This window comes from Podarcis muralis, chromosome 2 (genome assembly GCF_964188315.1).
Source record: "Podarcis muralis chromosome 2, rPodMur119.hap1.1, whole genome shotgun sequence".
In the NCBI taxonomy this organism is placed as follows: Eukaryota; Metazoa; Chordata; class Lepidosauria; order Squamata; family Lacertidae; genus Podarcis; species Podarcis muralis.
Window position 1 is genome coordinate 95,224,390 of NC_135656.1, and position 13,639 is coordinate 95,238,028.

General features: G+C 43.6%; 1 protein-coding gene across 1 annotated transcript; it reads right to left on the reverse strand.

Annotated features, from left to right (window-relative positions):
* Nucleotides 1–4,205: 4,205 nt before the first annotated feature.
* LOC144327030 (syncytin-2-like) lies at nucleotides 4,206–12,898 on the reverse strand. The gene is made up of 2 exons (XM_077925032.1): nucleotides 12,812–12,898; nucleotides 4,206–7,096 (listed from the first exon to the last, which is right to left on the reverse strand). The coding sequence occupies exon 2, from the start codon at nucleotides 6,649–6,651 to the stop codon at nucleotides 5,206–5,208; it is 1,446 nt and encodes a 481-aa protein (XP_077781158.1). The 5' UTR covers nucleotides 6,652–7,096; nucleotides 12,812–12,898; the 3' UTR covers nucleotides 4,206–5,205.
* Between the last annotated feature and the right edge of the window lie 741 nt (nucleotides 12,899–13,639).

Consider the following 13,639-nt stretch of genomic DNA (forward strand, 5'->3'; position numbering starts at 1 on the left):
GCTCTCCAAAAGAAGTTGATGAACATTAATCCAGGGAGTACACACATTTCAGTGGAGGCACATATGCTCTCTACATATGCTTTCCCTGCATTCCTTCAATCTCAGTTTTAAAATGGGAGCAAGAACGTTTTCTGACATTGGAAGGATGCAAGGGGGCTTGCAGCTATTTATTTATTTTTTTAAAAAAATACTTTATAGCAGGGGTGGAAAAACTGTGGCTGTTGGACTCCAATTAGCCCCAGCCGGTATGGGGGGTGCTTAGAGATAATGGGATGTGTCAATTAACAATGTCTGGAGGACCAGAATTTTTCCCCTCCTTGCTTTATAGTAGAGTCATACCTTGGAAGCCAAACAGCTTAGTTCCTGAACGTTTTGGCTCCTGAACGTCGCAAACCTGGAAGTGACTGTTCCGGTTTGCAAAATATTTTTGGAAGCCGAACATCTGACTGGGCTTCCAGGGCTTCAGTTAGGCTGCAGGAGCTTCCTGCAGCCCATCAGAAGCCGTGCTTTGGTTTTCAAACGTTTTGAAAGTCGAACGGACTTCCGGAACGGATCCTGTTCGACTTCCAAGGTATGACTGTAATATAGTTGGAGCTGGCTAGAGATGTAGCCTGCTTGCTCTGCAGCCACTCTTGACAAAAAGCTACTTGCAAGTGCTACAATTTTCAGTCAATTAAAGTAAGTCATTTGAGGACTCTTGAAATTATTGTAGCCTACACATTTTAGAAATAGCATGGTTTGAATAGCTTCCAGCAGAGCAAGATCAAACTTAACATAAAGACATGTTTCAACAAATCAGAATTAATAGAAATTTAGAAGGAATCTGTAGTGTACCTGTGTGTGGACTGGACACTCAGTTCTTGTCAAGCTCAGTTTAGAGATGAACTTGCTGGTGATCTGTCATGTATCAAGAGAGCAAGAGCAGAAAAATAAAATACTACAATGTCCGGGTTTGGGTGTTTCTCAGTGAGATTAATACAGCACCCAGAATATATGGAACATTTAGAAAGCGTGTTGTTTCACAAAACCTCTTTCTATAGAGCTGAGGAAATGTGTCCCTGTTTAGAACTGAGAAACACATTTGGGTAGGGAAAGCTTTATTTCCTTGGGTAATGACTGTGTTGTTAATTGAAAGAGGAAATTGTCATGCTAGGCATATAGTTACATCTGAAGCAACATTTTAAATTAAAGTTCAGCTTTCCGACTTTCAAGCCAGCGTGTGATTGCCCTTCTGTTTACTATTTGATACTTTCAGACAGTTATGATAGGACTGCTTTTATGGTCAGAGGGGCATCATCCAGAGTATTTAGGGACTCAAAACAGCTAGAGGAAACAGGAAGGCTTCACTGGCAGAAGTAGGCCTTTGGGCTTGGGAAATTCCCCTGCCTTCAGGTCAACTGCAAAATGAACTAAGGCGAGAACCAGAAATTCAAATAGCCTTTCTGCGGCATTTGGTGTCTGAAATTTCTGAAAACACAAATGATTTGTTTGTTATTATATTAATAGTTCACATATTTCACTGGGTAAGAATGGATTTCATTTTAATTTGCTGCAGGGAAACCAAAGTTTTTGGCATTCATTTCTGCTTGTAATTAATTGCTGCCCATTTACAGCAGGGTGAAAGTGGAGGAAGAAGTGCCATTCCCCTACTGTAAGGTTCCTCTTGGTTAGTCTGTTTCTCTGTCAAACAAGTTGGTCTTTGAAGAAGCAGCTACGCAATAAATGACTTTGTTTATTTCCTCATTTGTTTTGAATGTGGTTGGGAGGGGGAATTCCACGTTACAACTTAATGGCATAGGATTCATGTCTGGAATTTTTAAGATTTATTTTACTTTCTCAATTTATACCCACCTTTCTCCCAGTGTGGAACTCACAGACACATATATGTGGCTCTCAGGTGGCCTGCTATCCAGAGGCACAGACCAGCCTCAGAGCTGTTTAGCTTCAGCAGGGTGTGCCTCAGAGAAGTATTGAGCCACATTAGGTCATGTGTATGCTCTGAAAGGGAATCCCTTTGCTGAAATGGCAGCAAAGAACATACTCAGTCTCCGATTTCTACCTTTTCTTTATTCTGTGTCACTATCAATACAGGACCCGCAGTTCAGATTTGTACTGCATGTACAGATCTGACATATGCAGAATATCAGCTAAGACCTTTCTAGAGGAAGAACCCTCTGACTGAAATAATAAAAGGATTTTCTAATTAGAAATACCTAATTCTATAGATTAACGCTTCTTTTTAATGGGGTGGGGAACTAGTGCAGAATACAGTTCATAAATATAATTTAATAATCTTCTTCTTCTTTGGCGATCACTCGTAGCTGAGTAAGATTGTCTTCCATAAACACGGTTTTAACAATGAGTCCGTAAGTGACCGTGGAGGCCAATTCTGGATCCACACATCCTTCCACAGTGGGGACATTGGTTTCCGGGTGGGAGTTGATCACGGTGTGGATTTGCCAAGTGTGCCTTCCTCTTAGCACATTTCTCCCTTGCATCCTGAGTTTGAGTGCCTTCAAAGCCCACGACACCTTTGGTAAAGGCTGTTCTCCAGCTGGAGCGCTCACAGACCAGTGTTTCCCAGTTGTCAGTGTTTATACTACTTTTTTTAGATTTGCCTTGAGACAGTCTTTAAACCTCTTTTGTTGACCACCAGTATTACGCTTTCAATTTTTAAGTTCGGAATAGAGTAGTTGCTTTGGAAGATCATCATCAGGCATCCGCACAACACGACCAGTCCAACGAAGTTGATGTTGAAGAATCATTGCTTCAACACTATACACAGTTAATAAACAGTATATTTGCTTTTATTATCCATAAGAAAGTAGAAAACCTCTAAGGAAACAAAACTGTGTGTCCAGTTTTGTTCCATAACTCTCTTTCAAGTTCTATATTATACGGCCATCAGGCTTTGTTTTTTAACTTGTTTTAAACCTTTAAAGTCATTAAGAAGATACCTACGAAATCATTAAACAGACATAAAATAGTGGTAAGAAGCTGCCATAAGATGGCACCATAACCTAATGTATGGAGAAGTCATCTCTATATGAAACAGAAAACTAGCATAAAGGGATATGCTTGCTAGCTTGAAAATTGGCACACGTCTAACTTTCGCTCTCTTCTTCCCTCAATTCTCTCTCCCCACTTCTGGTACTGAAGACAATCCGAGGACGTTAAGTGGCGTGCATTAAGATAGAATTTTAAAAGCATGGATATCTGCCGAAGCCTTTCCCCCCTTTGTTTCAGTCTTTTTATTAATGTCCCAGCTGATTTGTACATCATTCTAACATATTCTGAAACAAAGTGTTTCCAAGATATAAGCAGATATTGAATAATAATATATCAGTGGGAGGTAAAGTGACATGTATCACTTTGATTAGAGGGGAAATGAGCAGGGCTTTAAAAGTTTATGGTATCGCAAAGCGCTTTTACTTGTATAATGAAGATTATTTCACTGCCTACAAAAATGAATAAATCCTATACACAGTAAGCTCCACTGAACTGGGTAGAGCTTACTTCTGCATAGATATGCAGAGCGTTGTACTGTGAAGAATCATTGAATTGCAGAGGTGTAAGGGGACCTCAAGGGTCCTCTAATCCAACCCCCTAAAATGCAGGAATTTCAGCATACAGGCCCACATCAAAATTTGTTTCTTCCTCCCTTCCCTTAATTGTAATATTGCTGGAGCACAGGGAGCAAATATGTTTGGAAGCTCTCTAGGCCACTCTGTGTTCTTCTTCCCTTCCCTTCAGGGCAATATGATACCAGCCCTCTGATAAGTGGCTGGGAGATGCAATCTTCTGGGGGGCCACATACAAGTGGTGGGCAGGGAGAGAAACAAAAGTGGTGTGAGCAACAGGCGTTCATTTGGTCACATCTCTGTGTCCCATACCCTCCAACCTTCCTTAGATGAAAACCAGGAGCGGTGGCAAAGCAGGAGCGGGAGGAGGCTGCCTCAGTCGGCAACTCTTTCTTCTTCGCCCTATGTGAAGCCATTTCTAGTTAGTGTACCTCAACAAAGATGGCGATTCAGGACTTGGCATGAGAAAGTGAGAAGCTGGGAGGGCTTAAGGGTTTTCCTGACGGTACTGGCATATTCAGGGCAGGTGGAGACTATGCTATCCTCCAAGCAAGGAACATTAACAAAGTGTAGCACCCTGCTTGTGGTTAACGCTTAGCTGGAATGAAATATTCAACGCAGCAATAGAGAAATTAAAATAATAATTTATTTGTCAGACAAATAAATGAGAGGCACAGTGGTATATGGTTACCAAGCTCTGGCCTGCCTCCTGCCATTATGGCCAGCACTTATATTCCCTCAGCCCAGCACCCTTGCTCCTCCTTTGGCTGCCTCTGTCCAATCAGCCTGGTTGAATTTTCTATTGGCTGATTGCTAGAACCAATAATAAAAAATACACCCATTTCCTATTACCTTTTATGGGAGACAGAGAGCTATATTTTCTTCTATTTATAAATGGCAAACAAGTAGCCATTAACCTCTACAAGGCACCTTAATTACCAGATAACCTTTGGCCCCTCTTTCCCTATTCCCTACAAACCAGATGGTTTTTAATCTCATTTTAAACAGAGGCTCGGCCACCATATGTCAGGAGTGCTCTGATGGTGTTTCCTGCCTGGCAGGGTCTGTAGTCTCTTCCAACTCTATGATTCCATGATTCTATGAAATAAGAATCTAACATAAGAATCTAAATTTCTAAATCCTTTGCATAATTACATTTAAGCCAATATATTTAATACATAACATATATAGGTTTTTTTTATAAGCAAAGACGTTCACAGTAAGAAAAAACTTAAAAACACTTTCTTCAGAGAGAAGCCCCCCTTTCCCTAGCCAGTTGCTGTTTCCATTAGCTCTTGCCGTTTGTCCTATTTGTGGCACAATACTCTTACTATTTACCAGCTTAATTGTGTTTTTGCAACTTGATTATTCTGTAATTTGTAAGTTCAGTGACCTTGCTTCTCAGCCTTTTTATGACCGCAATAAACCAATAAACCAAAGGGGCCCTCTTTAAGATGAGCACATCTGCCGATGCACTCACTGCCTGGCATGAGAGATACAGATATTTTAAAATATATTTTAAGCTCATTTTAAGAATACAGGTATCTGATCAAAATATAAGCCAATATAAGCCTTGATTAAAAATGCAGTCTATATTCAGATGCCTCATTCCCCCCTTTCAAGCTCAAGGACCTTCATACCAAGTGTCCTTGATAGCTTGACCTTCATCATATTCCTGAGGTAAAGCTCTGTATAGGGCCATGATATGAGGTAGAGTTTCATTTGAAACCATCTTGCTAATTGTACTTCTAAAACATGAAATGATACATGGCATCATACATAAAACCATTACCACTACTGTCAAGAAAAACAAGCAAGACAATAGTATCCCTTTGAGTCCTGTGACATTAGGTAACCAATTGGTGAGCCATCCCATATCCCATCCTTCCCATGTTTGTACTGGTACATGTGCTATATTCTCCATCTTTGTAGCCAACACACGGATTGCCTCACCATTATCAGAAATGTTAAAGCAACAGGCATTCCCTGTCAAGTTCAAGACTCCACATAGGCCTCCCTGCCTGGCAAGTACATAATCCATTCCCATTTTCAGCTGCAAAATGGCGGCTCTACTTTCATCCAACTGTTGTGCAATAAGTCTCAAACTCTGGGCCGTTGCATTGGTTACAAGTTCCACTACTGCTTGCAATCGAATTATTCTGTTTAGATTATAAATAGGATCCCGTGCCCCTTGTATGAGCTCACCAGGATTCCAGGAGGCAGGATCATAATAGGCTATAATGCGCTCTGGCGGCCAATCATCAGTACCGCTCCAACTTTGGGTACTTCCTCCTGCTATACGAGAAATATCAGCATTCCTTCGTGTTCGCTTGGCCGAACTAGTGGGCATAATCCACATTGGTGGTAATACCCATCCCAGGAAACAAGTCCCACTCCATTTGGAAGGGAGTTTCTTGTATGCCCATTCTCCACATATCCACCACAACCATCGGGTCTGAGGTTTTTGGTACGTGGAGTACAGAAGGCGAAATATCAAAAGAGGTAGAGAGTTCACAGTGCAGTATGTTAGATTGCCTTTTTCTGTCACAGTTATGTTCCATACCACTTTCCATGCATGAATAAAAGGAGGTGCACAGGGCAAGGTATTCCGAGTTCGATAGGTAGTACCGTGTGCCCAGGTATGACTATTCTTAATATAATCCCAAGTATAGTGACAATGAGAAGAGCCTATCATGGTAGAATCAGCTGCATCTGATGATTTATGTACACAGAATTCCCCTTGTACAGGTATAACTCGTAATGGTTTAGTTGAGTTCCATCCGGGGAAATTCTGTATTTCTGTTTGGTGTGGCATTTCGCTTACCATACCAATGGCATCTAATGGTATCGGTAATAAGGGCATACCTCCCTCTGAATCATCTGGCCCAAGAGAGCAAACAAGGCAATTGGTCCTATTTGCAACATTGGCTACCATTTCAGCTAAACCTACCCACATATTGTGGTCATGGCTGAATCCATATTTAGCAAATTTGGTCAGATTCAAGGACCCTTCCCCTTCCCAAGGGATCAGGATTAATAATAAAATCATGTTGATGTCTAGCATATGCATTCCTTCCACAAAAGATTACCTTATTGTGATAGCAAATAAATATTAGTCCCAATATAATTCCCCCAGTGACAGAAATGGGGAACCACCAAGACCAAAACATATATCCCGAGGATCCCCAATGAGTAATATCTCTGATAATTGTTCCACAAGGGGGGGGCAGTCAATCAATTGTATAAGAGAATCTTCCCTTTCACAATCACTGGTTCAGATGCTCCTCAAGCTTCAGGCGTGCGCAGGTCAGCCAGCTTCCAGGTTGTGGCTGCAGCAGGCCGGTCGTCTAATGTTGCCCGTGACCTAGCCCGTTCCCGGTAGGGCTAGATACAGGGGTTTTTGGAGAGAGTCAGTTTTAAAGGATTAGAGGGGTCACCTTTGCACGTCCAACTGCCTTCGGACTTCTTCAAACGGGAGTGATGAATCCAGGGGGTCACCTCAGCTACCTTCACCGCTGTTGGAGTAGAGAGCAGGACGGTGTAAGGTCCACGCCACTTAGGTGCGAGTGGATCACGTTTCCACTCTTTCACCCATACGCTATCGCCAGCCTGGAACTGATGAATCGGCTCGGCAATGCTGCACGGCGTGCGCTCGAGGACCCACCTGTTAAGAGAAACAAAAACACGGGAGAGAGATTGCACTTGTCCCTGTGTCACATGGTCTCCTATTTGTTTAAGATCAGCTGGAATATCCTGAACAAAGGAGGGCGGTCTCCCATACAGGAGCTCAAAAGGTGACAACTTAAGTCTTTTTGTGGGTGCACACCGAACACGAAACAGTGTTATGGGTAACACATCTACCCATCCCAATCCCGTTTCCTGGGTTAATTTTGCCAATTGGGTTTTCAGAGTCCGATTCATTCTTTCAGTTTTCCCTGAACTCTGAGGCCTATAGGCTGCATGCAGTCTCCATTTCACTTGTAGGACTCGACATACTTCTTGTACTACTTGATCAATGAACGCTGGCCCATTATCACTTCCAATGCATCTAGGTAACCCAAACCTCGGGATCAATTCAGTGAGGAGTCTCTTAGTTACCTCTCGTGCCTTTTCAGTTCGGGTGGGAAAAGCTTCAACCCATCCGGTAAGAGTGTCTACAAACACAAGGAGATACTTGAATCCCTTAGAAGGGACCAGCTCTGTGAAGTCCACAATTAGACTTTCCATGGGGACATATCCCACATGTTGGATTCCAGGAGGTTGTACCGGTCCCTGCCTGGGATTGTTTTTAGCACAAAGAACACATTTCTGTGAAATGCAAGTTGCTAATTGTGATAGGTTAATAATATACAACTTCCGACTGAGACTCTCTCTGGTTGCAGTACCGCCAAGGTGAGTAGATTCATGATAATTTCTTACAATTGTGCCTGCTAGATGATGAGGTACATAAATCCTATTGTCCGGCAGGATCATCCAACCGTCCTTCACAACTGCTCCTTCCTGTTCAGCCCACTTCCTCTCTTCTGGGGTATAGTGAGGTTTAACTTCTTCTGGAACTACCTCTGGTATGAGGGCTGCTATAAATCCTCCCACAGGCTTTTGGGCTGCCTCTCGGGCTGCTTTGTCAGCCGCATGATTTCCTCTGGTTATTGGATCCCTTCCTCGTCCATGACCTTTGCAATGCATTACAGCAATCTGTTCTGGAGCCCATACTGCTTCTAACAGGATTTCTACTTCAGGTCCATATTTCAAGGCCTTCCCGTGGGCTCCTATTAGACCTCTTTCTTTCCATAGAGCTCCATGTGCATGCAGGGTTAAGAAGGCATATTTAGAATCAGTATAGATGTTTGCCTTACATCCGGCTGCCAATTGCAGAGCTCTAGTTAAACCTATAAGTTCAGCTTTTTGTGCTGAGGTGCCAGCAGGCAAAGCTTCAGCTTCCACAACTTCCTCATTGGTGACCACAGCATATCCTGCTCGTCTGGCACCTTCATGCAGGTAACTGCTACCATCAGTATAATATACAACATCTGGATTTTTCAATGGTTCATCTTTCAGATCGGGTCTACTGGAATAAACTTCATCCATTATTTGAAGACAATCATGTGATTCATCATCATCTACCTCTGGTAGGGGCAGCAAAGTCGCTGGATTGAGCATATTCACTACTCGTAGATGAATCCTGGGATTTTCACACAATAGGCCTTGGTATCTAGCCATCCTTGGGTTCGTTAGCCAATAACTACCCTTATATTCCATGAGTGTCAGAACAGCATGAGGTACATTCACATACATCGTTTGGCCGAAGGTAAATTTATCAGCTTCTTTGACAAGGCTTGCAGTGGCCGCTACTGCCCTTAGGCATGGAGGCCATCCTTTTGCTACTGAGTCCAATTGTTTTGACAAATAAGCTACTGGACGGTTCCAACTTCCTAATCTCTGGGTCAGGACTGCCGCTGCAATCCCATTCTGTTCATGTACATACAGCTGAAAGGGTTTTTCCGAATTAGGCAGTCCAAGGGCTGGGGCCTCCATAAGTCGTTGTTTGATAACTAAAAAGGCTTGTTGCTGCTCAGGTCCCCATACGAATGGGTCCTTTTCTGCACCTCGAGTGCTTTCATGTAAGGGCTTGGCCAGACTGCTGAAATCAGGTATCCATAGTCTACAAAACCCTGCTGTTCCCAGGAATCCTCTAAGTTGTTTCCTTGTGGTAGGTTCCTTGATAAGGCAAATAGCTTCTTTCCTCTCTGGTCTCAATGCTCGTTGTTGGTGTGAGATGTCAAAGCCCAAATATTTGACCTTTTCTAAACATAACTGTGCCTTTTTCTGGGAAACTCGGTAGCCAGCTTGCCAGAGCAAGTGGAGCAGTTCCTCTGTCCCTTCTTTACAGGTATCAAAATCCTTTGCTGCTAGTATAAGGTCATCTACATATTGCAGAACCACCTTTTCTCCAGGTATTGAGGGGTAACTTGTTAGATCCTTCGCCAAGGCAGTGCCAAATAAAGTTGGGGAATTTTTAAATCCCTGGGGCAATCTTGTCCAGGTTAGCTGGCCTTTTGTTCCTGTTAAAGGGTCTTCCCACTGGAAGGCAAATATAGGTTGGCTCTGTGGTGCCAGCCGGCAACAGAAGAATGCATCTTTCAAGTCCAATACAGTAAAAAATGTTGCTTCTGGTGGGATCAAACTCAGCAAGGTATATGGGTTTGGTACATTTGGGTGCAAGGTCTCGATAGCCTGGTTTACGAGCCTCAAGTCCTGCACTGGCCTGTATTCATCTGTCCCAGGTTTTCGAACAGGCAAAAGGGGTGTGTTCCATTCTGATTGGCAGGGCTTAAGCAGACCATATTTTAATAGGCGGTCCAAATGTTTCTGGATGCCCTCTGCTGCTCGCCGGGGTAAAGGATATTGCTTTACAGATACAGGGGTAGCCATAGGTTTTAAGGTTACTACAATTGGAGCTATATTCTTGGCCATTCCTGGTGGGCTATTTTCGGCCCATACTCCTGGTGGCACCTGTAGGGTTCGGAGGAGCTTGTTTAATTCTGTATCCAATGTGGGTTGGACTTGCAAGGCTGACATTAGGCGCCATGATTGTTCCTTAGGTACTGAGAGGGTAATTATTCCTGCTGCCTTTGATGGCAGTTTCATTTCTGGACCTCGAGGAGTGAAGGTGATTTGGGCCTGCAGTTTGGACAGCATATCTCTACCTAAGAGAGGTATTGGACACTCAGGTATATACAAAAACTGATGGGTTAAACGATGTCCCCCAATCTGGCATTCCAAAGGTTGGAGGAAAGACCTCTTAGCTGACTGACCAGTGGCACTTTTAATGACTACACTTTTGGATGCCTTTTTCTGCAATAGTTCTGGGAGTACTGAGTATTCAGCCCCAGTATCAATCATAAAGTCTATTAAATGGCTCCCTAATTGAATCGTGACCGTGGGCTCCTGGAAGCCTAACTTTATGGAGTCCGGTCGTTCCTAGTCTTGGGTAAAATCCTCCTCTGCCAGTCCAATGAAATTGTCTCTACTCTGTCCTTGTCCAGGTCTCTGATATCTTCCATTTCGGATCATTCCCCGTCCCTGGTTTCTTGGGCCGGAGCCTGGGCCTGGGCCTGGGCCTGGGCGTACTTCTTCCAACCTCAGGGGTTCAGGACACTCCCGCTTCCAATGACCCTCCTTCTTGCAATTCGCACATTGATTCCTTCCCAGTGGTGGATTCCTTCCCCGCCCTCTTCCTCCATTTAAGGGGCGGTAGTCTTGCTTCACTGCTGTGGCTAGCATTACCATCTTTTCCTTCTGCCACTTCTTCTTCTTTTGCTTCTCAGCCTCATCCCTATTCCGATAAACTCGGCGTGCAATGGCCATAATTTGGCTCATCAGCATCCCTTCCCATCCTTCTGATTTCTGAATTTTCTTACGAATGTCAGAAGCGCACTGGGCCACAAAAGTAGCAGTAATCATTCTACTGTTTTCAGGGGCTTCAGGGTCAAAAGGAGTCCATATACGATAGGCTTCCTGCAGCCTCTCTAAAAAGTCTCCCGGACTCTCATTTGGTTTCTGTTCTACTTCTGAGACTTTAGACATATTAGTGGGTTTTTGGCACGCCCTGCGGATACCTTGCACAAGCGTCTGGCGGTAGGTGGTAAGCCTGGCCAGGTGAATTGCATTGTTTGGATCCCAATTAGGATCTTCCAAGGGAAAGTTGTCTTGGAGATGACGGTCAATATTAAAAATATTTCCCACTCTGGCCTGCTCACGCAAATATATCTGTGCCTTTTCAATTATGTCTCTTCTTTCCTCAGTGGTGAAAAGAGTATTCAGGAGCTGGCGACAATCTGTCCAAGTAGGACTATGAGTATTTACTATTGAAGTCACCAAGTCCATCATAGCCTGAGGTTTTTCTGCAAAAGATGGGGTGTGTGTTTTCCAATTCATCAGATCCGTAGTTGTGAATGGAATATATTGCAGGGTCGAAGTTCGAGGTGGCCGTGGTCCAGGTAGCCCATTAACCAGCACAGGCTCCTCAAGTGCATCAAATACTCTTCTGAGAGGGGCTACTACATGACCTTTCTCTTCACTTTGCTCTAGGGGCCTCAAATCATAGGGGATGGTATTTGTCCCAAGGCGTTCTTTTAGCAGCTTAATACGCCTGGCTGTATTGCTTGCTGACCGATTAAGGTCTCCCTGTAACTTCTGTAATAATTCTCTAGGACTTGGATGTACAGGGGTTTGGGGTAGGCAATCAGTTGTTCCACTAAAAGAGACTGTAGATGGAGTTCTACTGGGACTCACAGATGGAATAACCACTTCTGCTTGGGCTTCATTATAGGACTCCAATGCCTCCTGAAGATATTTATCATAATCTATCAAGGAGTCAAGTTCTGTGTCTCTACCCCCATTATTCGTTCCACTTTCTTGCCTTGGGGTTACAACTGGTGGAGGGTTTGGATTAGGCTCCCTTCGATGTGGAGCATAGGGTGGAGGTGGAAGCACCTCTTCCTCTGGTCCCTCAAAAATGGGTTTGAGTTTATTTGGCAAGATTCCTTTCCTAGCTTCGGCTTTTACAGCCAATAATTTGCATCGTTGGACTTTGCATTCCCTTATCCATGGAGGATTTTTATTTAATGTGCTCAGCCAGGAATCTATATATGAAAATTGTTCTGGGCACCCTCCAGTTTCTTTGGTGATGTTAGACCAAAGTTTGCTTACTAAATTTATATCAAAAGTTCCCTGAGATGGCCATCCAGTATTTTGTTTCGGCCACTCTAATTCACATAATGTTCTCAAGCGCTCTGGCGTCATTTTGACTCCATATGCCCCTGAGAAGGCTTTCTTAAAATTATTTAACATACATTCAAGAGGTGTATTTCCCCCCTTTGAACCCCCAACTCCCATTGTATGGCCCTGTGAAGTATCCACTCAGTCACTCACACACACGCTTCGTGGGTTTCCTTGCCCAGATGGAGTCGCCTCACTGGGAACCGAAGTACTACCCACTCCACACTCAGGTCAGCTACAGATTGCTTTGTACTTTCTCACACATACAATGCGCAAGATACTTCACCACACTCTACCTCCCATTCTTCCCTTTTCCCCCACCAGACCACCATCTGATATACCCAACCACCTAGCGTACTCAGTTCCCACTTACTGAGACGCAGAAGTTTGATCAAGACTTCTCTTCCTCCCAATTAATTGGAGGGCCAAAAATCCCTTTGTGCACTTACCCTTGGTTGGTTCCGTTTCCCCCCGGTCCGTCGCCGCCAGTGAGCAGGGTATCAGACAGACGAGACTTCTGCGTTCCCCCTGGAAAAATTTACCAGTGCGCTGGGTAGGCAATCAGTTGTCTTCTCTCTTGTACCCTGTCCAATAGGGCGAAGGGGCTGCGTTCCAGCAGACCACTTATCCGAGTCACGGCACCATAAAATGTAGCACCCTGCTTGTGGTTAACGCTTAGCTGGAATGAAATATTCAACGCAGCAATAGAGAAATTAAAATAATAATTTATTTGTCAGACAAATAAATGAGAGGCACAGTGGTATATGGTTACCAAGCTCTGGCCTGCCTCCTGCCATTATGGCCAGCACTTATATTCCCTCAGCCCAGCACCCTTGCTCCTCCTTTGGCTGCCTCTGTCCAATCAGCCTGGTTGAATTTTCTATTGGCTGATTGCTAGAACCAATCATAAAAAATACACCCATTTCCTATTACCTTTTATGGGAGACAGAGAGCTATATTTTCTTCTATTTATAAATGGCAAACAAGTAGCCATTAACCTCTACAAGGCACCTTAATTACCAGATAACCTTTGGCCCCTCTTTCCCTATTCCCTACAAACCAGATGGTTTTTAATCTCATTTTAAACAGAGGCTCGGCCACCATATGTCAGGAGTGCTCTGATGGTGTTTCCTGCCTGGCAGGGTCTGTAGTCTCTTCCAACTCTATGATTCCATGATTCTATGAAATAAGAATCTAACATAAGAATCTAAATTTCTAAATCCTTTGCATAATTACATTTAAGCCAATATATTTAATACATAACATATATAGTTTTT